The following is a 25,690-nucleotide window of genomic DNA, read 5'->3' as shown; positions in this document are numbered from 1 at the left end:
GAGTAAAAAATCTGGCGATCTGTGCTCAAAGAGGGTGGGACGGAGTGCAGAAAAGTAAAACCCTTTTTTTTTTTAAAGGAGAAAACGAAGGGCAGGTTCAGATCAGACAAAGTCGACAGCTGGGAAGATGGTATTTGTTGGATGGCTAACTTTCGATTTTCAGATTGTCGTTCGGGGGCCTTCGTCCATACTTATGGGCGAACCAGTTCGCCCTACCTGCCGCAGCGGTCGACCGAACACCTTTGCCCATAAAGATCGGCCGATCATCGTCACCCAGCCCCAGGCTCGCTTCAGGATCTCTTCATGCAAGCCTCGGTCTCCAGCGTCGTCAGCAACTCAGCATCGCCTACGGGCTGCTTGAAACAATGGGACCATCTTGGGTGCGTCTTGGTGCCCTCGAGAGTGTTTCAGATGACAGGGAACCTCCAGCCTGGGATCAACTCGCCACGCGTGGCCATTGGCATGGGATTCCCGAGTCGTCGACGTCGTCTGTTTCCGTCCGGGAGCCAGCTAGCTGCAGAGGGACCGACACTTGAAGGTCCGGTGGGCAGGGCCACTGCTCATGTCGAGGGAGTCGGACAAGCATTTGGCGGACGTTGACAAGAGGCTAAGAGGTTTGACTAAGACGCAACCTGGGAGAGCTCCATGCCGCTAGCTATTTTGGGCGACAAAATCCCGTGATCTTGACATGGCACGGACCATTCCGTCGTAGAAGCGCCGGCCACTCGGAACATCCCCCAGCCCTTGGCTTTGTCCGTGGCCAATGCAGAGCTTAAGTGATAGGCGATAACGAAGCTCGCCCAGCCTCATAGCTGTGTCGGGTGTCGTCAGCTTTCCCTTGCCACACACTCCCCTTGGCATCAAGAGAGCCCATAGTCTTCCAGAACACAGGTCGCTTTTACCTCTTCTTAGTCCAGCACTGATAGTCTAGGCACAAAACAATAAAGGGGAAAAGAAGAAAAGAAGAAAAAGAACAAAGCAACACGAACGCAATGAAGTCCTTGTCCATCCCCAGCCTGCTCACAGTCGGCTCTCTGGCCGCCGTCGCGTACTCCGCCGCGGCCCAGCGACCCCTCTCCGACGACACCGACGACCACCCCATCCCCCTCGTCATCTGGCACGGCCTGGGCGACTCGTACGATGGCGACGGCATCAAGCAGGTCGGCGAGCTGGCCGAGGAGATCAACCCCGGCACCTTTGTCTACACGGTCAAGGTCGGCACCGACCCCAACAGCGACCGCTCGGCCACCTTCTTCGGCAACGTGACGACCCAGCTGGAGCAGGTCTGCGAGGAGCTCGCCGCGCACCCGATCCTCTCGACGGCGCCCGCCATCGACGCCATCGGCTTCTCCCAGGGTGGCCAGTTCCTCCGCGGCTACGTCGAGCGCTGCAACAACCCGCCCGTCCGCTCGCTCGTCACCTACGGCAGCCAGCACAACGGCATCGTCGAGTTCCGCGCCTGCGGCGACTCGGACTTCCTCTGCAAGGGCGCCATGGCCCTGCTGCGCTTCAACACGTGGTCCTCCTTCGTCCAGAACCGCCTCGTGCCAGCCCAGTACTACCGCAACCCGGCCGCGGACCAGTACGAGAAGTACATTGAGTCGTCCAACTTCCTGGCCGACATCAACAACGAGCGCGAGCTCAAGAACGTCGCCTACAAGAAGAACCTCGCCAGCCTGACCAACTTCGTCATGGTCATGTTCGAGGACGACACCACCGTCATCCCCAAGGAGACGGCCTGGTTCGAGGAGGTCAACGGCACCGAGAGCCTGCCGCTGCGCGCCAGGGCCATCTACAAGGAGGACTGGATCGGCCTCCGGGAGCTGGACCGCAAGGGAGGCCTCCGCTTCCGCCAGATCCCCGGCGACCACATGCAGCTGACCGAGAAGACCCTCAACAAGACCATCGAGGAGTTCTTTGGCCCGTACAAGAAGCACTTTGAGGCCGAGTCGAGCACCGGGTTCGTTTCCGAGGAGCTGTAAGCTGGGTGAATCACACGAAATGAATTGATGTAGCGGGTACACACACACACATGGGCACACTGGTAAAAGGGCAAATTGTACACTAGTTCTTATTGATAAATCCCTGGACACGAGTTCTCTGGTTATTTTTCTGAACCAACGCCGTACGCCACAAACCATGCATGGTATAATCCCGCACGAACCCTGCTTTTTCTTCCGCAATTGCCAAGTTCTAGTTGTCCAGAGCAGCCTTGGCCTTGGCCTTCTGCTTCTTCAGCTTCTCCTTGCGCTCCGCAATCTGCTTGTTGAGGTTGGCGTCGTCGCCCTCGGGCGCCGGCTTGGCGGCCTCCTTGGTGACCTTCTTGGCCTTCTTGGCCTTGGGCGTGCTCTCCTCCTCCTCGGCGGCCTCGAGCGACTTGCGCTTCTTGCCGACGTTGGCCTTCTCCTTGATGGCCTTGGCCTCCTCGCTGTCGTCGGCGACGATGTCCTTCTGCTCGAGCCAGAGCTCGTCCGTCAACCAGACGGGCAGGGCGGCCGTCTCCTGGCCCTTGATGTAGATGCTCTTGACGTTTTGCCACTTCTGCGGGACCCACTTCTCGATGAGCGCCTTGACGACGGCCTCGACGTTGGCGGCGATCTGGGCGGCGGTGAAGCCGGCGTAGCCTATCCGGATGGCCGTGTTGGTGGAAGGGGTCAAGCTGACGAGGGCGGAGCCGACGGCCTTCTCGATCTCGGCGGCGATCTCCTCCGGGGTGCCGGCGTTGAGGGTGCCGGGGGTCTTCTGCTGGGGCTTGGCGCGCTTGCCGTCGACACGGGGGGCCTTGGCCGAGAGGACGACGGGGACGGGCCTCTTGGCGGTAGTCTTGTAGAAGGTCTTGCCGAGGGCCTTGGGCAGGCGGTTGATGATGCGGTCGTCCGCGAGGAAGACGTCGTGCTCAGCGAAGAGTTTGCGCTGGGCCTCGTACTGCTTGTACTTGGACTTGAGCTTTCCGAGGTCGATGACACGGGTGATGCGCTTGCGCAGGGCCTCGGGGAACTCCTCCGAGGCGACGATGTTCTTGTAGGCGCGCTGGGGGTCGGCGGTGATGAGGCATATCGTCGACTCCTCGTCCGTGTTGAGCGGGTGAGGGAGGGTGATCTTGCCGGGCTTGAGGCGGGTGGTGTCGGCGATGTGGCGCTTCGTCGTGAGGGTCAACCAGATGGGCTGCTGGGCGATGCTGCCCTCCTCGTCATCGGGGTCGGCGAGCAGGTTCTTCTTGTTGGACTCCTCGGACTTTTGCTTGGCAGCCTTCTTGATGTGAGCAAGAAGAGCCTTGGAGGCCTTCAGGGTCTGCGTTTTCGCAAGTTAGCGACAGGCTCGGCGGTTTGCGAATGTGGCAAACGGGGGAGGACGGGTTAGGGAATACGCACCTGCTCGGGGTCAATTGATGGCACGACATCTTTCGATGCGACGGCGACGGTCTTTGAGGGGGCCATGACTACAGGTGACGGGTGGGAATGCACGTCTGTTGTTCTGGCTGAAAGTTTGGGATGCAGATTCTCTTCTGCTATAGAGAGATGGCGGGGCGTCCAAATTTTTGGCCGTCGTCCATTTTTTTTCTTTGGACAGGGATCATGCCCATCGGCGGTTGCAGAAGCCGGAGCCGATGGTGCACGGGCCAACTCCGGTTAAATGCCTTAGTGAGCATCATCTTCAACCACAAGAATCGCTCACCGTGACGAATGGATGCTTGAATTACCAATGCTGAGCACAACGGTCCCCTGCAATGTCTCGCTTCATGTTATTGGAACGGGAGAGGACTGCCCCAGCCAGTTTACAATTGTTCAAACCATAATCATGGATGGGTGTTGTTCAGTTGACAGTTTCATCTGTACAGACGCGTTTAGTGGTTCTGATGCCGCGTCTCAATGCGCGAGACTAGCCGGTGATACGCGATAGTAATAAAAAGCGATAGGGGAGAGTCGGACACCAGCTCTCAACGTAGAATCATAACTGCCCAACCACATGAGAGAAACAGAGAAACAGACGGACACAGATAAAGTTAATAAACAGGGTATAAGAAATGTGGAAGGCGATACTAAGTTAGTGCTGGAAACAGAATATGTAAATGCGTGTCCTTCTGCTCGGGTGGTCGGGGGGTTTTCGGTCAACTACGTGCCAGTCAAGTCAAGGGCCTTTTGGTCGTCGGGAAGCGCTATTATCTATGTATGACGAATGCGAATCCAGCCAACCACCAATTGTCTAAAAGGTCCTGTGCATATCCACCAAGGCTGTCCACAGATCAATGTTCCAAGAACTGGGTTTGACACCCGGGTGCTTGTCTCAGTCTGAAAACGGGCCCTGGCACGGCTGGCGGGCAGCTTGAGCAGTGGGCAGTGGGCAGTGGCAGCGAGCAGCGGGCCAGGCTGCCTTGCATGCTGCACATGCCAACGAGATTTTCAATCCAATTGGGAACGCCGGGATCATCATATATTCTAAAGGCCTCAGCGGGTCGTGTGAGAAGGAGCGCGACTTGCGTTAGCGATGCGGGGTGGACGCGGTGGATGGATGGTTCGGGAGACGGGCCCAGCACTCGCTCGGGGAGGGTCGGCCTTTCGATAACTCATTTCCCCATTACTAGTCAGCTTTTGCACAGGACGCGATGCACAGTATTGCACAATAGGGTAATGAACTACACGATTAAGGAGAAAAGGGGACCACTTCTGGTGAGCGGCGACGGGGAGAGGATGCAGGTGTTATATCATCGATCGTTGGTGCAGGGTTCCCAGGCGGAAGCCACTTTACGCGAGCAAACACGGTCCGCGATGGTCGTTTCAACCCCTTCGGTCTGCATTTAGATGCAAGCCTGGAACGAGGGATCTTTGGCATGTTTGGCTCGGGTCTGCGCATCCCAGTTGGTGAGCGGGCCAAGTCTCAGCAGACGGGCGGATTACACATGCTCGTGGCAGGAAAGGGAAGGCAGTGAACAGGACAGGCCGCGCTCGGAACCAATGAATCCAGGGCAAGTTAGACGAGGGCCGGCGCAATATCGCGAATTGGGGACGAGCCGGGGCCACAGGGATGGAGGGAACATCACCAGGCGAGAGGACAGCTTTGGAATGCATGCTCTAATACGTATTCGTAGAGAGCTATGCAAAGCACTAGTAATGCAAATTGCAAGCCTGTCTCGACACGCTTGACCTTCCGGCCAGGCTTTAATCGTGCCAGGGTATGGGGAGTTGGACGGTTGGACGAGTGGACGAGTGGGCTCATCATACCTTGGACCTGTGTGCAAGCGGCTAATTACGTTCTTCAGCGCTCCGCGCCGTTGGACGCCCCCATAAGGAAGGATGAACGCTGACCAACGCTCATCGGGCAGTGTATGCGTGTGTGTGTGTATGTGTGAGAGACGCGCACCAGAAGTGGGCTCGTGGTTTTTTTCCTCACCCCCTCCGCTCTCCCAAGGCGTGTAGTGGAGACGTGGACGTGATTTGGAGGAGGCTGGACCTGAGAGACTCGACATTGATGAGGGGCATTGTGTCCATTGTCCAGCCAAAAGCCGCAGGTTTGTTCACGAAATGGCTGGATAGAAAAGGCGGTCTACAGACAAGAAAAGACTGGCTGAACACGATGAAGCAAAGTTGTAAGTGGAAGGCCAGTAAGTGACGGATAGGAGAGGATGCATGCTTCCCTTTTCCGCGGCCAATTCAATTAAAACATGAAGACACTAGCGGTTGAAACACTCATCAAAGCTCAGACAGCGCCCGCGTCCAGGAGGTTGAGCCCTGGAGAAACGGCGCCTCTTAGCGTAATTACCCCAACGTTGAGGTGTCGGCCCGCTGTAGAGCAAGCCCTAACCAGCTCCTCACAGGCGGGGAGCCGCTGTAAGGACACCCGGGAGGCAGGAGGAGTCGACTCATTCCGACATGGCTGTTGGCTTATTCCAACGGAGCCCCACACCATGCCACCGTTCAAGCTCTACAGGTTGCAGCTTTTCATACATACCGTTTCTACCCAGCTACTAAAACTCAATGAGAGTAAAGAGTACGAGAATTTGCAGAAAAAGACACAATCGTTTGAAAATCAGTCAATGTTCTGCAGATGTCTTACTAGGAGAAAGAAGAAGAGGGGCATTCCCAAGTCAGTCGGCTTTCCAGGGACGTCTCGCGGCGGTATGAGCCAGCTGACTGCATAAGGGATCACACCGTCGGAATAGCCCACGAGCCCCGTGAGAATACGCAGACATGTTCGAGACCTCCGCGCGGTTCCCAACGCCAACGCGTAACGCGACCTGACCAAGAATCACGCTTCCCAATTTTGGCAGGGCTCCGATCAAAAAGGTCCCAATTCCCACACCAGGTCGCTCCGGGCCTCCCTCTACCAGACCTGCAACCACTTTGACGGGTTTTTTTTTTCACTCTCACCCTCGAATTTGTGCTTCTTCGATATATTGATCTTGTGTGAAGCCTCTCTCTCTCCTTCTTGCATCCTCTCCACCTACTGCCTACCTGTCGACACACGGCCCCGACCAAAAACCACTTACACGCTTACCCGCACAACGCCAAGATCTCACGTCGCGATATTGGAAGCGACCCGCGCACCATAAAAACGCGCCCCGTCCGCAACAAAGTGGAAGGAAAGTAAAAAAATATAAAAAGAGGACCAGGAAGACCAAGAGCAAGGAAAAAGAGACTTTATACAAGGATTGTCAACTTCGAAGGGCGCTTTCACTCTTTTTTGTTTTCTGGCTGGGCATGCCTTCGTCGCCGCAATGATGGACTCGTCGCCCCAATCCAAGATACAGGAGCCCATGCTTCCTCTGGCCGGCACCAAGCGTCCTGCCCCAAGTCTACTCCCAGCATTCGAACCTCTCTCTTCCTCGCCGGGCTTCCCTCGACCCTCCAAACGACAGACCCGGCCCGGTGTTGTGGGAGGAAGCAACGCGTACCTGAAATATCCCACGCCGATCCCGACCTCGAGCACCGGCATCCTCTCGTCTTCCCCACCCCGCGTCCACCAGAGACCCGGCGGCCCCTCACGAGCAGCCTCCTCCGCCTCCGAACGCACACCCCTCGGCGCCGTTGCCTCCATCGAATTGAACGAGAATGGCGAAACTCTACTCATGGGCCGGTCCAGCAACTCGTCCCACTACCAGCTGTCCGCCAACCGCCTCGTGTCCCGCATCCATGTCAAGGCACGATACGTGCCCGCTCTCTCGGCATTGGAGCTGAACAAGATTGAGATTATCTGCAATGGCTGGAACGGACTGAAGCTGCACGGCCAAGGCCGGACATGGGAGCTCCACAAGGGCGACTCGTTCACCTCGGAGACGGAAGGCGCCGAGATTATGCTCGACGTTCAGGATGCCCGTGTCCTGATCCAATGGCCGAAGCGGGACCGCCGGGACCGCCTGGCAAGCCCCGGGGAGTCCTCGTGGGACGACTCGCCGCCCAGGCCCAATGCCCGCGCAGCTGCAGCAGCCAGCCTTTTGCAGTCGAGCCCTCTGCGTCGTCCTTCGCGCATCGAGTCTCCGGAATCCCCGACCCCCGCTCACCTGACCAGCTCGCAACGGCTCCAGGCCCTGCTCCCCACCGACGATGGAGAGGTTCACATCTACGAGGACTCGAATGCGGATGAGCCCGAGCTGCCAAAACTGGCCGACCCTGTTACCATGGTCGGCCAGAGCTTCGCAACCGAGGCGACCAACTCCTTCTCGTCGGACCTCAGCGAGCCCGAGGACGAGAACGACCCGGATGAGGAGAACGACCCCATCGTTCACTCTTTCGGTCCTTTCGGGGCGGATATCTCTAACCGCCTGGCTTCGATTACCACTGGATCCCCCAAATTCGCATCCTTCAAGCGGTCTGGCCTGTCCACTGTCCTGGACGAGTCCGGTCCCTCCAGCCCCATCTCTGCGCCACCAAAGTCGCCAGAGGAAGAAGAAGAAGAGGAGGGGGAGTGGGAGCCGCCAAAGAAGGAGCCGCCGTACGAGAACCCTGCCGTGCGCAACCACGTAGCTAACCAGCTCGCCTTCTCCCGCCTGTCGTCCAACCCTCTGTCGACAATCATGAACAACCTGCCGTCCGAGCTGAGAAAGGGGCTGGCCAAGGAGCAGCTCCGAAGCCTGATCGAGGCGACGGCGTGCATTGGCGTTATCCACCGCCAGGGCAAGGACGCCGCGGGCAAGCCGCTCGAGAGCGAGTACTACTACGTCCCCGAGGCTGACGACGACGACCAGCGCCGTCTCGCCGTGACCGATGGGCTTCGCAAGCCCAGTCTGAGAGCCTGCCGAAAGCAGCACAAGGTGAGCCATATCCCCCATATTGACTCTTGAGGAAGTTGAAACTAACACGCCTGACCTAGCAATATTACTGGAAACGCCCTCGCACCCCTTGAACAACAAAATCTCTATTCTGGCTTTCATCCCAATGTCCTTTTTTGATTGGCTCCCACACCTCAGCCTTGCTTGAGGCGAGCTGATGCCACACACACATTACTGTGAATGGCCTCTCTCTCTCGCACACAGCCCTTCTATTGTCTATACCTCGGCATCAAAACCACCATTGGGCAAACCTCGGTGTACTGGCTGCATAGCGCAAGGCGTTTTCTTTTTCAACTTCTTCGTTTTCTGATTTTGTCTTGTTTTTCTCTCCTGTACGATTGATTCACCTATACCTCGGGTGGGGGCTTCATTATTCTTTATTTTCCCAACGATTCCCACATATCCCCCCACCAGTAGATGAGATACACGCATTCCCCGACAATCCAGGTAACGATTTGGAGCGAGGAGTGCTGATATTTTTGTGTTGTTTGTCTCCCCCAGTCGTGTTTGGCGGGTTCGCTGTTTTTTTGTGGCGTGTTCAAAGGGGAGGATGAAGAAAAAGGGATATGAAACGAACGGGAGGACGGGGCGGGTCGGTCGGTCAGGGAACTGGAAATGATGATGGACGAGAGGAGGTCGCGGAGGGGGATGTGTTTAGAAAAAAGAAGAAGTTGACGACACGCTTGAATCAGACGTCTGGTGAATTAAAACATGTTTCTTCTACCACATCGTCCGAAGCCACGGTCTTGGTTGCTATTGGAGAGTGTTGGATCTTATGATATGTCGCCCCCGAAACCGACAGCCCTCCTTACAAGCCCGCCGCGCCAGCCAGCCTCGACATGTCACATCTTTTTTTAATTTTTACGTCTGGTGTTGGGAGGCTGTTCATGCCTCGCCCGTCACCGCGAGCTCTTCGCCCGCATGTTTCCGGCTCCCCACCTCCAACCAACCACGCAGCCACACGGCCAATCGGCCGGCCGACGGGTGGCCCAGCGTCAAACCCCGACCTTCCGGACCCGCGTTCTTGGGTCTTCCCCCAAACTCGATTTGAAAAACTCACCAGACCCCGAAGACAATGGATGGAATCGCGCCGGGCCCTTCAAAACCAAAACATGCCAGAATTCAGTCTTCGTGCCCCCAGAAAAGAAGCAAGAGTAAGGAGAGAAGAATCGCAGCCAGAACGGGCGTGACGAACCTGCCGTCGAGTGTCGTCACTTTGAGGTCGCGGGAACGGGTGGCCACCCTCCCCCCGGGAAGGATGGAGCTTGTGTGGGTCCACACACTTACCCCATGCCGATAGGCGTCCGATAAGGCTAATGAGACCCGGGCCCCCGACCCTTTTATACCCTATTTATTGTCCTTTACCCCGCAATGACGGCGATGGTTCCCGGTCCCATGGAGCCCTTTTTATTTTATTCTTGTACGCCTCGCCGTCCGATTTCCCCGGCCGTTCGTCCGTCGAGGAAAATTCGTCTGCAACTGGAAGGGGGAAAGAGGCACATGCGTCAAAACCACAGCACATGCACTTCTTTGATGAACCTTTACCCCGAGCCTTGGACCGGACGCTGAGCTAGCTTTTGCGTAACACCGCTTCCCCCCCCCCCCCTCCTTCCTTCTCTGCTCGCCCATCGCACCGCGGGGAGGCAATCGGGAAAACATGTGCTCAAAAGCCCTCTCGCTATGATGGCGTGGTGTGATTTTCGACGGTTTTGGGAGCCGCTTCTGGGTGGTGGTGGCTGTCGCCACCTCCACAACACCACCCCACCCAGCAGCAGCGGGAGGCTGCGGAAGGGAAGGGGATGAGGCAAAAAAAGGTTATGATGCTATGCTATCCCCGCTGAGGCGATCGTCGCCGCCCCCCGGATGCGATTGGCCCAACACAAAGCAGCGCTGGGCCAAAGAGACAAAACAACAGCTTTCAGCTCCTTTCCTAGCCGGGGATGGGCTCGCTGCAAGAAAGAAAGAAAGGCAGGAAGAGAGAGGAAAGGGTAGGGTGGTACCGGGTTTGAGCTGGCCTGTCAAACTGCGTGTTACACAGCTGCTGCTGCATGAAGAGGCGGGGGGTGGAGGTGTGTGTGTGTGTGTGTGTGTGTGTGTGTGTGTCGGGAGCTGGGAGGGAGCTGCATCGGACCCTGAAAAGGAATACCCCCCTCCCCGCGAGGAATGAGCTGCCTTTGAAGTTAAAGATGGGAAGCCTCCCTCTTGCCATTTTTTCTTTTTCCTTCTCTGGTTTAACCTCCTCTCCGCACTTACCTCAACTTCGTGCTTAATCAAACCTACATTCCATCGTCTTTGGCTATAAACATCACGACCGCATACCATACTGCTCGTCATCCTACCTCAAACATCATCCTCGCCCCAAACCACAAATCAAATACACCTCCCGTACTTTCTTTATACGTACCTTGAACAAATAAATAAATAAAAGACACCACCAAACACACTGAACCCATAATCGACGATACAATGGCATCCGAAGGCGCACCCATGAACACGTCCCCCCAGGAACCCGCCCGAGATACCGCCATAACCACCGGCGCCAACCCCTCCGCCGAGGCCGCCCGCGTAATCGAGCGCACGAACAGCTGGAAGCCCTCCTACGGGCGCCGCCAGAGCTGGAACAAGGAGGACCAGAAGCGCGAGCTGCAGATGAGCCACATCGAAGATGTCAAGACCGGCCCCGGCTTCACCGAGCGCGGATAAATGGGTTGCCATGACATCAGAAGTCAAAGGTTGAAGGGTTGGGGGGTTGATATTGGCTACGCTCGGGGTTCCTAGGGTACCTGGTGCGGGTGTAATTGCGGAGCGACCTGGGTGGTGGAAAGGCACACGCTGGCGGAGGGTCGGTAGGCATGGCGTTCAAAAATTGCATAATGACGATTGGCACACCTGTAGTTTCTTGAGTTTGCAGCATTTCATTTATTACCTCAGAAGGTGTAATGTTGCTACGTGCCATTGTCTTTTATTAACATCACCTTGTGAATATACGTCTTCATAAACTCAGGTCACAACTACTTGGGGTATGTCACAGTCGAAGAGAAAACCAATAGCATCACTGAGAGAGTGCCATTTGGTACAATAGAAAGGACCTAGGCTTGCTTGTGCCTTTACAGAAACCTACAACCGTTATAAGGTATATATAAACCACCATGATGAAAACCCATATGAAAACCGAAACTGTGCTCGCATCTGCCTAGAGTCCTTTGGGACCTTTGCCGTCGGAGCCTCCTGTCTTGAAATACTCTCCAACTACACCGATCGCATAAGAAATTCCACCAACCCACGCGGCACCAAGAACGATTTTCTTGGCCCTACTCCTTCTAGGCCGCTGAGGGGGCTCAAAGTCCTGACCGTCATTGGAGACCGTGTGCCGCCTCTTCAACGAGCTGGATGGTGGTGGCGGTTTATGCTCCGTCTCCACTCCAGCGTAATCATAGTTGAGGTATCCTGTAGGACTGGAAGAGTAAGCGCTTGGTACTACGGGGTCGCTCCCCATCATGTCGATGGGGTTCACCTTTGGCGCCTGGTAGGTCGTTGGCTTTTCGATGGCAGGAGCGAAAGAGGCAGTGGTCTGCTCCTCGGTGCCCGTTTCTGCCTCACGAACCTTGCGGAAAACCAGGACATCTCCGCTTCCAGAGACGATTTCGTATCCTTCTCTCTGAAGGCTGCTAAAGTATGGGAAGAACCTGGTCGGGTTAGACAGTTGTAGAAGAACCTCGGCTGGGGTCAGTGGCGTGGCGCTGTCGGGAACGACAGATGTGGTCTCGGCCGTGTTGATGGCCTGCGATTTGGGGTCATACGCAAGGATCTTATAGATGGTAGGCTCGCGAACATGTTTCTTCGAAGTTGAAGACACTACGCTCTCGGCCTTAAGGGCGGAAACGACGTTCTGTGAGGCAGACCCGACATCTGCCAAGGCATCCGTAGCCGTGCCGTACGTTCGGACGTAGGAAGGCCAGGTTTGCTTGCCGCCACACTCCTCAGTGAAGCTCACCTCAAGACCTTGCGGCTCTGTAGAGTAATGGTCCGTTTGGCCAGGCCTCCCTGCAAGCCGGGTATGCGATCTGAAAGCGGATGGACGGCTCAAAGCAGGCTCCAGCCTCGGAAAACTCTCGTCAAAAGAAGCAGCTTCAACCTCGTCCTCTTCAGGTATTTGGCTTTTGCTGTTCTCAACCTTCTGACCCTCCTCGGCCGTTACGATGTTGCTCCAGGACCGCGTGAAATCCTCAGGAAAGTCCCTGGCATAGATGCCAGTCAGTTCTTCCTTGGCCGGAATCTGGTCCCACACCTTGCTTCTGGTCTTTCGCACAGTGACGCGGGCAGCTTTGCTCGCGATATCCCAGTTCACTTCATAGCGGGGAAGGTCGGCCTCGAGCACCTGCCTGTTCGTAGTGCTGTATTCCCTTCGAGACTGACCAGAAGACGTCGGGATCTTGGCCCGAACGTCACTAGCACGAAGCAGATCCAAGTCGTCAGCTCTCTCCTGCTCTGTCGCCCGAGTGCGCGCGATGCGTCTGTTCGTCGTGGCGGCTATCTCCGCGTCAAAATCACTCAGACCTTTCGACACAGGGTCAATGACTTCGACGGGTTGCCCATCGGGCTCGTTGTATTGGTAGGATTCGTACTTTTTGGCCTCATCGAAGGTGGTTTGATCCCAGTCTGGCTTAGGCCGTTGACTTTCGGGTTCATTGTACTGAACAGGCTGGTGTTTGGCTTCATCTGCAGGCTCGACGGGGGCGATCACTCCTTCTGGCGGCTGCGCATCGCCTCTTTTGAACTCCGCTGAGTATGTTCCCAAATCATTGTACTGCTTTGAGGCCTCCTCCGGGTGCATCGGCGGTTTCCCATGTGGCTCATTCCAGCCGATGGGGTTATATTCGCCGAGGTCCGTGTACTCCTTGGAAGCCAACTCAGAGTGGACTGGGCCCTGCCCATGCGGTTCGTTCCATGCCACGGGGACATATTGGTCCAGATCAGGGTAAGCTTTGGATGCTTCCTCAGGATGCATAGGGGCTAACCCGGAAGGCTCATTGAAGCCCATCGGGCCATATTTGTGGAGATCGTCGTAGTCCTTGGACTTCTCCTCGTCAGTACGAGGCCGCGTTCCCTCCGGCTCGTTGAAACCGCTTGGCCCGTACTTGTGCAGGTCGTCATAGAGGGATGACGTCTCTTCCAAAACATCCTTTTCGTTGTGCATGACCGGGCCATATTTGTCCAAATCTGCGTATCTTTCGTGTGCCTCCTGGACTTCTGCATTTTCATTGTGCATGACCGGGCGGTACTCGCCCAAATCTGCATATTTTTCGTGTGCCTCCTGGACATCTGCGTTTTCATTGTGCATGACAGGACGGTACTTGTCAAGATCCTCGTATTTTTCGTGCGCCTCCTGAGCCTCAATATTTTCATTGTGCATGACAGGGCGGTACTTGTCTAGATCTTCGTATGCCGGCTGAGAGAGCTCCTCGGGCAGTCGGTCGGTAAGCGATGGATTGGCATATTTGCCGAGATCCTCATACTTGGGAATTGACTCTGCGCCCTCAACAGTCTCATTGAGGCCTACTGGTTTGTACTTTCCCAAGTCATCGTATTTCGGCTTTCCAGGAAGTTGCCGAGCATCGAGCTTCTCGTCCATGACTGGCTTGTACTTGTCAAGATCCGCATACTGCGGGGTCCCCACTTCTCCACTGCTGGACCCAGCTTCGACCCACGGGGCATTATCGATCGTGACCTGACCGTACTCCTTGAGCTCGTCGGCGGGGGGAACCCCGTCTGGGAAGAACGGCTCTTGAGTATCCTTTTTCGACGAATTGTCAAAAACCGACTGTGGCGCGTGCGTCGAATAAATCCTTCGGTTTGTGATGGGATCAATTTCAGACGGGACTTCGCGGCTAGTGGAGGCCGTCGACTTGCTCCGGGTCTGGCTGCCGAGATAATTGCGGATATTCTGCAGAGGGGACTGCTGTAAGTCATATTCGTACGCCCCGGTACGTCTTACAGTGAATAGAGAATTGATAGCGCTGCGCTCAACGTCCTCAATGCTCTGCCCAGGCCGAGCGCCGGGGGTGTTGTCTGACGCAGGATTCACGTTGCCCTTATTCACGTAACTTCCATCTGAGCGGGTATGGCCGTGTCTGACCCAGCACTGTGCCACCGTCTTCTTCATCACAACTCTTGCATCTTCGGCACGCGAATTTGGGTCCCAGGACAGCTTGCGATTAATCGACTCCATGTACTTGTATGTAATGTTGCGCTGGCGGCGTCGCAGCTGGCGTTGGAACTCCGGGTCCAAGTAAGAAGACCACGCGCCGGAGCGGAAGCCTCGAGTCTGGCCATAATGGCTCGCCCTCATGGGTGTTGGGTTCGAGGGAACCAGGGCTCTGATTGCAGAGACCCTGCCGGCGTGAAGGCCGCCCGCGCCAGGCGAGGAACGAGAAACGGTGGTGAGCATGATGATGGATGCGAGGCTTGGGCCTTTACCATGCTCTCGAGACTGGTTTTACTGGAGAGTTAGCAAAATCAAGGCAATAGACAGCGAGAGGAAGTCACGGGCAAGGGACCGGGTTGGAGGGCCAAGAGCGTCCGATGGACTGCAGTAGCCGGCGTTTGGTTCCAGACGCACGTGAATGAACCGGAATGACTTACACGAGGGAGAAGCGAGGAGGAAAACTGGGCGATGAAGCAGCCGCATGTAGGCCGTGGAACACGATGTTTTTGGGGGGACAGAGTTGTAGAAGTGAAGTTGGAACAAATCCGCCACCTCCGCCGTGCAAAGGGGAAGGACGTGAGGAAGATCAGTCGCAGGAAGAGCAGCGAGAGTTCGTACGTAGCATGGATCGATGGGACAAGAACGGGCGAGAGGGAGCAGCAAGCGGCAATGAGCTGCGACTGGCCGGGTTGGGGTAGGTAGCATGGACGACGGATCCACAGTTACCGCTCCCTAGCGCTATGCCCGCAGTGAGCAGTGTGGGCACCGTGGGCTCTCAGAGTGCTGAAGCTCCAGTCACTGGCCGCGCAGTGGAGAGCCCCCAGCGGTGCAGTTTGCGGGGTAGCCTCTTGCTTCAGTACATCCATGGTAGTATACGTAGTGTAGTAGCGTCGAGGATGAATGAACGGAACGCTTGAAACCGCCGAACAAGCCCGAATTAGTGCAAATGGGGGATGGTCCACCTCCAAACCCGGCGTTGGCAGGGGGCACTGGCACCACTCTGGCTGCAAGGTGAACTTTCACTCTCTCAGGACTGCTGCGCGTATCTGTCCAGGGCTGGGCAGCCGAGTGAGATGGACAGAGTGACGATAGTGGCGGCCCAATGAATGACCGGGGATAAGGCTGGGGACGAGGGGCACAGACACTGGAGCGGAAGGGCAGGCCTGTACATACACTCCGTACACGTGTGTGTGTCGTACCATGGTGGTGGTGGTGTACATACCTAGTACATAGGTGTCCGTCCTATGTAGCATCCGGACGGGTACGTACTGGAATAGACGAGCAGGTCACGTGTGACCGGCTTACATATGCCTATGACAACATCGCCGGCAGGGGCAAACTCGGGAGATGCGAGCGAGCTCAGGCGGGGCAGCTTCGTCGTTTTCATTCGCCGCCGCCCACTGCTGTGCCCGCTATTGCGGTGCTGGACATGGGCCAAAACCAAAATTGTCGGCCTGAGTCAACGCGCCCACTAATTAGTCGCTGCGGCGCACATGGCATCAACTTCCCAACGCCGCGATGCGATGCGACCTGATCTCTTTTCTATAGACTCGACTCGCCACCATTCTTTCCTTGCGTTCACAGAGGATCACCGAGTCTCCCGAGGACCTCATACTTTTACCCGCCTGTTTTGCGCCTCAGCGCTGCTGCCAGTTGTTGCTCGTTGTGTGTCCCTTCACCGTGCCGCATCGGTGCACTGTACCCCGCCAACGTCATTTTTTGACATTTGCTTCCTTGCGTCGCGCTAGGTCTTTCGCCAAGCTACCTCGACATCTTGACAATACCACACAGCCTGCACTAACCACCACATCATGTCGCGCGCCTTTGGAAAAGGAGGCCGCTCAGCCGGCGCAAAGGGCTTCGCCAGTCCCGCCCGGGGCTTCGGTGGCTTCACATCCTCCTCGAGCAGCAACGGCTTATCCTACCTCGCCGAGCCTCCCGACTTGTCCTCCATCTCCGATGCGAACGTCGTCGTTTCCTTCAAGAACACCCTCAAGAAAGATGCTACAACAAAGGCAAAGGCGTTGGAGGAGCTCCTGGCCTACGTACAGGCCCACCCGTTCGACAAGGACGGAGGCGCAGAAGAGGCAGTCTTGGAAGCATGGGTGCGTTGTTCCCGGGAGATGCGTTTTGTTGATCATGTGGTAATGTATGTAACAGGTACAAATATATCCTCGTATTTCCATAGACAATTCTCGCCGCGTCCGCGAACTCTCCCACACTCTGCAGTTCGAGTTGATGAAGTCGGCTCGCAAGCGCATGGAAAAGCATGTCCCCAAGATCGTCGGTGCTTGGCTCGCCGGTCTGTACGACAAGGACAGAGTCGTATCGAGAGCGGCAAACGACGGCCTCTCCTCCTTTCTCAATAGCCCTGAAAAGGTCGTTTTGTTCTGGAAGAAGTGCCAATCGCAGATTATGACATACGCAGCCGATGCCATCCAGGAAACAAAGGACACCCTGAGCGATGAAAGATCGACGACACCCGATGATGCCGAGGCCAAGTACCTCCGAGTCGTAGGTGCTAGTCTCTCCCTTGTGCTCGGCCTCTTGCAGAAACTCGAGCCGGCCGACATTCAAAAGGAAGACGAGGTGTACGACACGTTCTTTGCCGAGGAGAAGGTGTGGAAGAGCGTGACCATGGGCGATGCCTCGGTCAGAAGGTCAGCCTGCCAGTTGCTGTGGGCATGCCTTGACAAAAGGCTGGACTCGGTGTCCACCCAAATCTCTCGCCTTAAGAAGACTTTCCTCGCTGAGGGGTTAAAGAGCAGCCAAACGGGATCGGCCGTTGAGTATGTCAGGGTCCTCGCGAAACTGACGGGCAAGTTCCCCGAGATTTGGACGAGCTCGAGCGAGAAGAAGACCCCAATAACAAGGTTGAATGGCTTCCTGGAGAAGGGATCTCATGGCAGCTCCGCAAAGTACTGGGAATACCTTGAGCAACTCATAAAGGCCATTCCGATCGAACACTTCACCGTTGAAGCTTCAGCAGATGCCTTGAAGTCAATGAGAACCGGCATCACAAGTAGAGAGGAGCCACGAATGAGCGCCCCCACTGCTTGGACATGCTATGTTCGCACAACTAAGCACTTCTTGCACAACTTCCCCTCGGACGGACCTCGAGCGAAGCTGGCCCAAGACAGCCTCTTCCCTCTGCTGGAGCACTTCCTCTTCCCAACCCCCGAAAATTCATCCTGGGAGATTGGTGGCTCAGGACGTCTCCCGGTGCTTGGAGAGGTCTACGAGATTTGCGCCGACTCATCTTATCCAGACCTGACTCAGGCAACGGTCGAGAAGTTGGAACACCTCTCATCCGAGTTCTGCACCAGGATATCCAACTCTTTACCCGAGGTGTCAAAGGACTACGAAAAGTCTCAGGAGGCGATTTCTTCTGAGGGTAATCGATGGTTCACCCTTATTGGCCATGTCCAGGCGAAGAGCCAGTCCCCCACCACCGGCCCCGCGCAGCTCCTCTCAGGTCCTTCGAAGGCCATAATCACCTGCAGTTTGAATCTTCTCGCCAATAGGAACCTCAAGCCGTTCGGAGCCGCAGGAGTGCTCTACAGTATTGGCAAGAACTCTCCGCTTGTGTGGAACGATGCGGAGGCTGCCCAGGCACTGGAGCAATTCCTCTCAACACAGGGCCGAGACCGCATGGACATTCTGATGGCATCGCGATCGGCCGCGGACCTGCTGAACTGCGTAACCATATTGGGCTCTCTCAAGGGACACGAGAAAGCGTATGCGACTATCTGGAAAACCTGGGTCGACGCTTTGCTGGGTCTGTCCGACGAGAACCTGGGCTCCCAAGGAATCGAGCGTCTCATTGCGAACCAGCATGCATCAACTCTTTCCAAATCACACGAGAAACTCCAGAAGTTCCTCGAGGCCAAGTGCTCCAGCACGGCTCGTGGAGAGTCTGACTCTTGGAGTATCTTTGAATCAGCCTTTGGAAATGATGCTGTTACGGAGTCGACAGCCAAGCAGCTAGTAGACAATAGCATATCCGCCTTGTCGCAGGACAAGCAGCATTCAATCCAAACCCTTCGGGCGTTGGAGATTATTGCAAACAACAAGCCTGGACTCCTGTCACAGGACGAGTCAACCCACATGGCAGTTGTTACCGAACTATTGGGACTCGCCGAGCTCAGCGACAGAGCAATTTCGTCCCGCGCAATCTCTTTGAGAGCTTTGCTGGAACAACCTACCGATGGCACGTCGCCATTAGTCGCAATTATTCAAAGGAATCTCGAAGATGCTGGACCACAGTCACTTGGGTGAGTAGCCAGATTCTTTTTTTGTACCCACTAGAGTTAGTTACTAACCATGCCAGAATCGACACATTGGTTCAGCAGGCACTGCAAGCTACGAAGGCGGGCTCTGTTAGCACAGAAGACTTGTTTCCGAGCACAAATGTCTGGATGCAGCAACTATCCAACTTCTTCCAGGGCGCACTCAATCCATCACTGTCCATCACGAGCAGTTTGGGAGGTGCCCACTTCTTGGTTCAGCCTGCCGAGCCAGCGCAACGCGTTCGCGTACGGAGAGACCGAGATGGGTACTCCATCCCAGCCAGAATGGCGTCTTATACTTCTAAGCTGTTGTCCTCCGACATTTCCGTCTCGACTTTGCCTGAGAGCTTCCAGGTGGAGCTCCTTTACCTCCTCTGTGTTTCAATCCAAATGGTGTCCGATCAGATCACTCTTATGGATGAGAACAAGCTATTCCTGAACCTTGATATTGGAGACGCTCTTGCATCGGCTGAGTCGTTTGTTTCGTCCACTAGAGTAACAATCAACGCCATTGCCGACGAAGCCAAGGGATGGAGAGACGGCTCGGAAGCCGGCTCGATGAAATTGGTCAACGGTCTCATCGCCATCATGACACAGGAGACAAAGGAGCTTACACCCCTGGGGCTTTACAGCTCTAGGGCGTTGAGTGAGCTTATCCAGAGTCTCACTGAGAAACACGGCTTCCCTGCTGCCGGAGATGAGAAGATCAACCAGCTGGCCACCTTGAGGCCTACCCCCCAAACGATCCTAGCAGCGACGGCGGTGCTCGCCGGCTTCGGTGAAAGCCTGGAGTCGTCCAAGGCCATCAACAACCTCTGCAACCGACTTGTTAGTGACATCGCCGGAGCGAGCGTAGAGCCCGGAAAGGCGGAAAAGGCGCTATTGATCCTGGTCCTCCTCAACGCGTGCCTTCAGGTCTACGAAGTTGGCGAGGTACCCGTGGCGAACAACCGCATCGTCTTCGCCGTACGCCAGATTACGTCGTGGATGGACGACACCCTCAACCTGACGCCGGCGCTGTCTGCGGAGATCTGCAGGGCATTGCAGAGGCTGCTTCCCAGCATGAAGGACGTTTACGGCTCGTACTGGGAGAAGACCATTGAGTTTTCCACCGCGCTGTGGGCGAAGGCATCCGATGACCGTCTGGATGATTCGTTGCCGTACATTCACACATCATTGAAGCTCATGACTGCCTTGGAAACTCTGTCAGAGCCCAACGATGACCTCGTGGATGCTCTGAAGGAGTTCGCCGAGACGAAGTCGCTCTCTCTTATTGAGCTTCTCAAGCTCACCCGCGACAAGAGCACCCAGCCGTTGGAGATAGTGGATGCCATCATCTGCAGACAGGTCAACAAGATCCCCCTGAAGCACGTCAGTGACCTCTCGGATCTCTACGGTCTCATCGCTGCGGACTCGCGCTCTATCCAAACCGCCGCGTTCAACCTGCTTCACTACGCCCTGCCGGCTCAACAGGAAGAGCTTTCGGTGAACGTGCTCCTGGAAAAGACCGACGCCCGGCTTCCAGACGAGCTTCTTTCCCTCCTCCTCGACGCGCCCACGCTCGAGCGCTACCCTGATGAGGTCCTCTCCCAGTTCCCCTTGGCGATCCGCTCCTACCTCCTCTCGTGGCACCTCATCTTCGATGCCTTCAGCACCGCCTCTCTCAAGGTCCGCAACGACTACACGGAGCACCTCAAGACGGAGAACTACATTGCACCCCTTTTGAACTTCACCTTTGACGTGCTGGGACACTCCGCCGCGCATCCGCTCAGCCTGGAGAGGGAAGGGTTGACAACGCAGCACATCACCTCCTACAACGTCTCCCTGGCCGATGCCGAGACCGAGGAGAGGAATCTGCACTGGCTGCTGGTGCACCTGTACTACCTCACTCTCAAGTACACCCCCGGCCTCTTCAAGACGTGGTACCTCGACTGCCGCTCCAAGCAGACGCGCATCGCCGTCGAGGGGTGGATGACGCGTTACTTCTCGCCCATCATCGTCTCAGACGCCCTCGACGAGGTGGCGGCGTGGGCTGCGACCCAGGAACCCCCTGCCGATGACGACGAGAAGGAGCTTGTCGTCAAGGTTAGCAAGACGGGCAAGGAGATCACGGCCGGGTACGAGGTGGACGAGAGCATGGCGTCCATTGCCGTCAAGGTCCCCGCGAGCTACCCCATCGAGGGCGTGAGCGTCGTGGGCATCAACCGCGTCGCAGTGAGCGAGCGCAAGTGGCAGAGCTGGCTGCTCACGACGCAGGGCGTCATCACTTTCTCTGTAAGTCATGCTTGCCATACCCCCCCTTCACCCAAAACCATGAATGAATAGGAAAAAAAAACGGATTGCGGACAAGAAACATCGCTAACCATGCGCAGAACGGGAGCATCATCGACGGTCTCTCTGCCTTCCGGCGCAACATCGTCGGCGCCCTCAAGGGCCAGACCGAGTGCGCCATCTGCTACTCCATCATCTCGACCGACAAGAAGATGCCCGACAAGCGGTGCCAGACGTGCAAGAACCTCTTCCACCGCACGTGCCTGTACAAGTGGTTCCAGAGCAGCAACCAAAACACGTGCCCCCTGTGCCGTAACCCGATCGACTATCTGGGCTCCGACACCAAGGCGCGGAGGGGTGCTTGAGTTTCGACTATTTCTTTTACGTTATACTCGGAGCAAAAGAGTGATATGAATGAGTGTGCGTGGCAGAGACAGATGGGAGGCGCGTCTCACGTTTGACGGCGACAAAGTGAACCACGAGGAAAAAGACATGAGAAATGATGCAGAGGCCGGGAAGGGGGAGATAGGAACCTGACGGGCTTGCCAAACGGCACGAGACTTTATTTCTATGTAGATCAGACTTATATACGGCATTGGAAAGGGCAGTGAAACCACAAAAGGCAGCCGGGTGGGGGGATCGTAGTGGCTTAGATGACCATGAAGACCGTCTTCAATGTGCGAATCTCCAACGGGTGCAAAAGGAGTTGAGAGGGGATGTGCAGAACCTAGGTAGGTAGAGAACAAGGCCACACTACGACATGAGTCGAATAAGAGATTCGCGGATCCTGCGCTGAAGCGCCGCGTCTTCCTCCATCCCCTGCCGCTGTGCGTCCTCGTCCGCATAGTCCGCGTCCCGGGGCTCAACGTCCTCCCACTCGTCGACGCATTCGTCCATTTCATCCCCCGAATCCGTGACCTCGTCGTCGGAAAGCCGTGAGCCGCCCTCACGCCAAGAACGCACATGCTGTGGGCGGCGAGGGGGTCGCCGGGACGCGCGCTCGCCGACGCGGCCGGTCCGCTTGCGAACGCCCCAGTGAGGGCGGTGCGCGAAGACCATCTTGGCCAGGCCGGAGGCATTCTTCATCTCCCGCGCATGCTTAATATCCTGCTTGAGGCACTTGCGGCAGTCTGCCTTGCCGAACCGCGACTTGATCTCCCCGCAGTCGGCGCATATGTTGGCGCACCCGCCCTGCAGGCAGTCCTTGTCGTTCTTGTGCGACGACGATTTCCGGGGGCAGTGGTGGCGCGTCCCCCCGGTCTGCGTCTTCCCGGGCAGGGCCGCGATGGGCGGGACGCCGAACCGGTTGGGCTCCATGGAGCCCCGCCTCGGCTTCGTGCTCTTGTCTCCGATGATGGACGTGTCGGGCCCGACTTGATCGCCAATTTGGGGTCCAGAGCGGCCTTTCTTCTGCTTCTGCTTCGGCGGGCCCATCCTGTGGTCGTTATTGTGCGGCGGCGGCGGCGGAACGTATCCTGAGCGACGTCGGGCTGCTCGTTGGGGTTTCTGTAGCTGTGCAAGATGATTATGATGGCGAAAAGGGGCTGGCATTCGGGGAGGGAGATGGTATGAGCTTCAGACATTTAATATAATACCACCTGCGAGAATCCTCGCTCCTTTGTCCTGGTAGAAGTTTGGATGGTACAACGGCCCAGGGACTCTTGACGGTTGCGGGAACTCAGTTCAAAGAACGCTGGGAACACAACGAAGTGCCCTTGATAGTTTGCTACGCAACAAGGCCGCTGGCCCCCCCCGACTGCCCAGCGCAGCCTGGCCCGTGTGGTCATCCCTCCCCGTTGCGGTGCCGACCTACCGTGTTGCAACAGGTATTAGGCCTGGGCCTCACCTTCGTCTTGCAAGAATATGTGTTGCAAGGCCTGTTGTACGGTTAGAGGAGACTGGACGACGAAGGCCAAAACCACTCAAATTACTCACTTGATCGGCAGTCGCCCTCTTGGAGTCGTAACGGACCAAGCTCGAGACCAGATCCCGAACGTCGGGGCTGACGTCCGGCAGGATGGTTTCCCACGGCTGGCCGTCAAACATGCGGTACATTTCGAACGGCGGGGTCTTGAAGCTCGCAGCTTCGGGCCAGGTCTCCCGCGTCGGGGTGCCCAGGGTCTTGAAGATGCTCAGGATCAGGCCCAGCTGGTTCCCGTCCTCGTGCGTTGGCCTTGATTCAAACAAGGGCGCTGGGGGGTTGCGGCAACACTCGGCCAGCATGGCGCCGGCGGCCCACATGTCAACGGAAGGGCCGTATGCCTTGTCGCCGAAGAGGGCCTCAGGGGCTCGGTACGGGCCAGTTCCAATGTCCAGAATCTTGCTGTTGGCCGGCTCGGAGACAATGGACATGGCGGGATGCCAGGCGGTTCCAAAGTCGGAAAGGTAGGCCGGCCCATCTGGGCCGTCGAGAAGGATGGCCTCGGGCTTGATGTCTCTGTGAATGATGCCCATGTTGTGGATGTCCCGCAGGCCGGTGAATATGTCCTTGAAGAGACGTCTCAATCGGGGAAGCGGGAGGGTTCCTTGGTCAATAAGATCGGCAAGGGTGAGGGGCTTGAAAGGGAACACCAAGACGAATCTTTGTTCCCTGTCCCTGAATGTTTCCAACAATGGTATGCATGGCCGCTTCAGGGTCGCCAGGATCTTGGCCTCGCGATGAGGGTTGTGGGGTTCAATGTTGTGTGTTTCGACAATGACCTTCAAGGCGCGGTCGTTGCATCGGTAGACCTCCGAGGTGAGACCATTCGCGACGGGCAGACAGCTCTTGTAAGAGCCAATGGTGACCCCAATATCATCAGCTTGGTCGGCGTCAGGAGCTGGGGCTTCTGGACGGGCCAGGTTTGCCGAGCCTACCAATTGGCAGATTTCATCATATTGAGCCTGGTGTAAGCGTGTTTTTAGTATTAGAGTCCTCAAGGCACCTGTGCGATGAGTGAGCAGGAGAACACACCCTAGATGCTGAATCTTTGTAAGCCTGATTCTCAACCGAAAATGCATCTGTCTGTGATGTTGCCTTTGCATCTATACTGGCATCTTCCAACACGGCCTTTCTACATTGGGAAAAACGGTGTAAGCAGAACGCCTGATACGCGACAGGAAGCAGACCTGACTCCTTACATTTTCTGAATGTTTTCATAGCGGTCCGACGCCGACAACTGCGACCTCCAGTCCGGGCCACCGTCAGCCATTGGAGGCAGCTGGCACAACAGAGTGGCAGTTTGGATTTGATGAGCAAGGGGGACGGACGAGCAGGGATGGACGAAGCTGAATGGACGTGCTCTGCCAGCTGCTTCAGGAATGGGTTGTTAGTGAGCCCCAAGTGAGGTAACGGATGAAGGACTGGTGTACTATGTAGTAAGCACCCGGCGTTGCACCTTGCTCTGGCGATCCCTGATGCTGACACTGGGGAAATTTACCGTGTGGGAAAGCCCGATATTGGACTGTCAGGACCGAGTCCCCGCTGGCGAAGAACCCCATAGAATAATGGTCGGGTCAACACAGTGTAATGTGACACCCCGCCTTGGACCTCGGCTTACATAACACTGGGTCGGGCATCGCAGTTGCGCGGGTACCTGACGAGGGGCGTTGTACGGCGTCGAAATATGTCTTTAATTAGTCCTTCGCTTTAATCTTAAGTCTGCCATCTAGCTTGGAGGGAGGCTTGGGGATTTTCGTGGCTGCCAGTGGCGCCAATGCGTACCACGCCCGGGTTTCGCGTCGTGGTGTCGAGAGTTGGCAAAGACACGTCTTTTCAAGGCCATCGAATCAATTGACGATGCTGTACCTCGTAGTTGCCACATCCCTGCCATGGAAATAGGAGCCAAAGTAAAAATTCATGCGGAATCGACAGAGTGCAAGGATGCGGCTCAGTTGATCATTCTCCCTCCGTGCTGACTTGAGGCTAGGTAGGTGTCGATTGAATTTCAGCCAGAGATTTAACGCGCTCGCGACACACCCCAGGGCACTTCCCGTCATCTGATACAGGCACCGCTCGCTCGATGAACCTTGCTGGAAGGGGGGAGCCCTTGGAATAGCACACGAAAAAAAAGTGTCAAAAGTGGCATACATGGCATGGCAAGGCACATGTCGAGGTTGACAGAACGCGGTCTAGGTTATGCCGCCGTCGCGCCGCCATTGTTTCCAACGCCAGGGGAGCGAGCGGTGCGGTCGTCGCTTGGCCTGCTCTCTCGAAACAGCCCGTGGAGAGGCGTCGATAATTTTAAGCAGAGCAGCCATTAGAGCCGAAGTCGACATGCTCTTCAATCCCATTTAAAATCATATGGGAAGGTGTTGCAAGGCGAGCTAACCTGGTCCGTAAGGTGCGTGACGTATTCGTCGAATCCCCTCTGAGCTAGGCCGTTTCGAGTACAGAAGCCCTGGCCCAGAGTAGTGTACATAGTAGTAACAAGATCGAGAGTGGTTGGGTTGGTTGACTGGATGGATGACTGACTGCGCTGTTCTGTGATGGACGGCGAGACTTTGTCCGTTGATCCCGGGCCAGCTCTCCCATCCACCAGTGAGCATCCGCCCGCGTTCCCAGGGAGAGGAAGTGCATCTAAAAAGAAGATGAAGAGAAGGAGGAAGACGTAAAAAAAGGACAAAAAGGAAAAAAGAAAGACAATGAAGGCAGAAAAAAAAAAGGTACGTGAGACAAACAAG

At 56.2% G+C, this 25,690-nt stretch overlaps 7 protein-coding genes across 7 annotated transcripts; 4 read left to right on the top strand and 3 right to left on the bottom strand.

Moving 5' to 3' along the window:
* Positions 1-992: 992 nt before the first annotated feature.
* EsH8_IX_000246 (Alpha/Beta hydrolase protein) lies at positions 993-1,982 on the top strand (the record flags this gene model as incomplete). The annotated part of the gene is made up of 1 exon (XM_083266582.1): positions 993-1,982. The coding sequence occupies one exon, from the start codon at positions 993-995 to the stop codon at positions 1,980-1,982; it is 990 nt and encodes a 329-aa protein (XP_083130147.1).
* A 211-nt stretch (positions 1,983-2,193) lies between these two features.
* Positions 2,194-3,437, bottom strand: EsH8_IX_000245 (ribosomal protein L1p/L10e family-domain-containing protein; the record flags this gene model as incomplete). Its single annotated transcript, XM_083266581.1, has 2 exons — positions 2,194-3,291; positions 3,372-3,437. The coding sequence occupies 2 exons, from the start codon at positions 3,435-3,437 to the stop codon at positions 2,194-2,196; spliced, it is 1,164 nt and encodes a 387-aa protein (XP_083130146.1).
* A 3,275-nt stretch (positions 3,438-6,712) lies between these two features.
* Positions 6,713-8,337, top strand: EsH8_IX_000244 (uncharacterized protein; the record flags this gene model as incomplete). Its single annotated transcript, XM_083266580.1, has 2 exons — positions 6,713-8,245; positions 8,305-8,337. The coding sequence occupies 2 exons, from the start codon at positions 6,713-6,715 to the stop codon at positions 8,335-8,337; spliced, it is 1,566 nt and encodes a 521-aa protein (XP_083130145.1).
* A 2,392-nt stretch (positions 8,338-10,729) lies between these two features.
* On the top strand, positions 10,730-10,966 carry EsH8_IX_000243 (uncharacterized protein; the record flags this gene model as incomplete). Its single annotated transcript, XM_083266579.1, has 1 exon — positions 10,730-10,966. One exon carries the CDS (start codon positions 10,730-10,732, stop codon positions 10,964-10,966), a length of 237 nt encoding a protein of 78 aa, XP_083130144.1.
* A 728-nt stretch (positions 10,967-11,694) lies between these two features.
* On the bottom strand, positions 11,695-14,711 carry EsH8_IX_000242 (uncharacterized protein; the record flags this gene model as incomplete). Its single annotated transcript, XM_083266578.1, has 2 exons — positions 11,695-11,718; positions 11,778-14,711. 2 exons carry the CDS (start codon positions 14,709-14,711, stop codon positions 11,695-11,697), a joined length of 2,958 nt encoding a protein of 985 aa, XP_083130143.1.
* Positions 14,712-16,279: 1,568 nt separating this feature from the next.
* EsH8_IX_000241 (ubiquitin-protein ligase RKR1) lies at positions 16,280-21,393 on the top strand (the record flags this gene model as incomplete). Its single annotated transcript, XM_083266577.1, has 4 exons — positions 16,280-16,573; positions 16,629-18,742; positions 18,799-21,031; positions 21,130-21,393. 4 exons carry the CDS (start codon positions 16,280-16,282, stop codon positions 21,391-21,393), a joined length of 4,905 nt encoding a protein of 1,634 aa, XP_083130142.1.
* A 388-nt stretch (positions 21,394-21,781) lies between these two features.
* On the bottom strand, positions 21,782-24,219 carry EsH8_IX_000240 (div-4 protein kinase family protein; the record flags this gene model as incomplete). Its single annotated transcript, XM_083266576.1, has 5 exons — positions 21,782-22,503; positions 22,875-22,905; positions 22,964-23,911; positions 23,982-24,081; positions 24,149-24,219. 5 exons carry the CDS (start codon positions 24,217-24,219, stop codon positions 21,782-21,784), a joined length of 1,872 nt encoding a protein of 623 aa, XP_083130141.1.
* Positions 24,220-25,690: the final 1,471 nt, after the last annotated feature.

Source organism: Colletotrichum jinshuiense, chromosome 9, assembly GCF_051148585.1.
Source record: "Colletotrichum jinshuiense chromosome 9, complete sequence".
NCBI classification, from domain to species: domain Eukaryota; kingdom Fungi; phylum Ascomycota; class Sordariomycetes; order Glomerellales; family Glomerellaceae; genus Colletotrichum; species Colletotrichum jinshuiense.
Note: the sequence above shows the minus strand (reverse complement) of the source record. Positions and strands in the feature narration are given on the sequence as shown.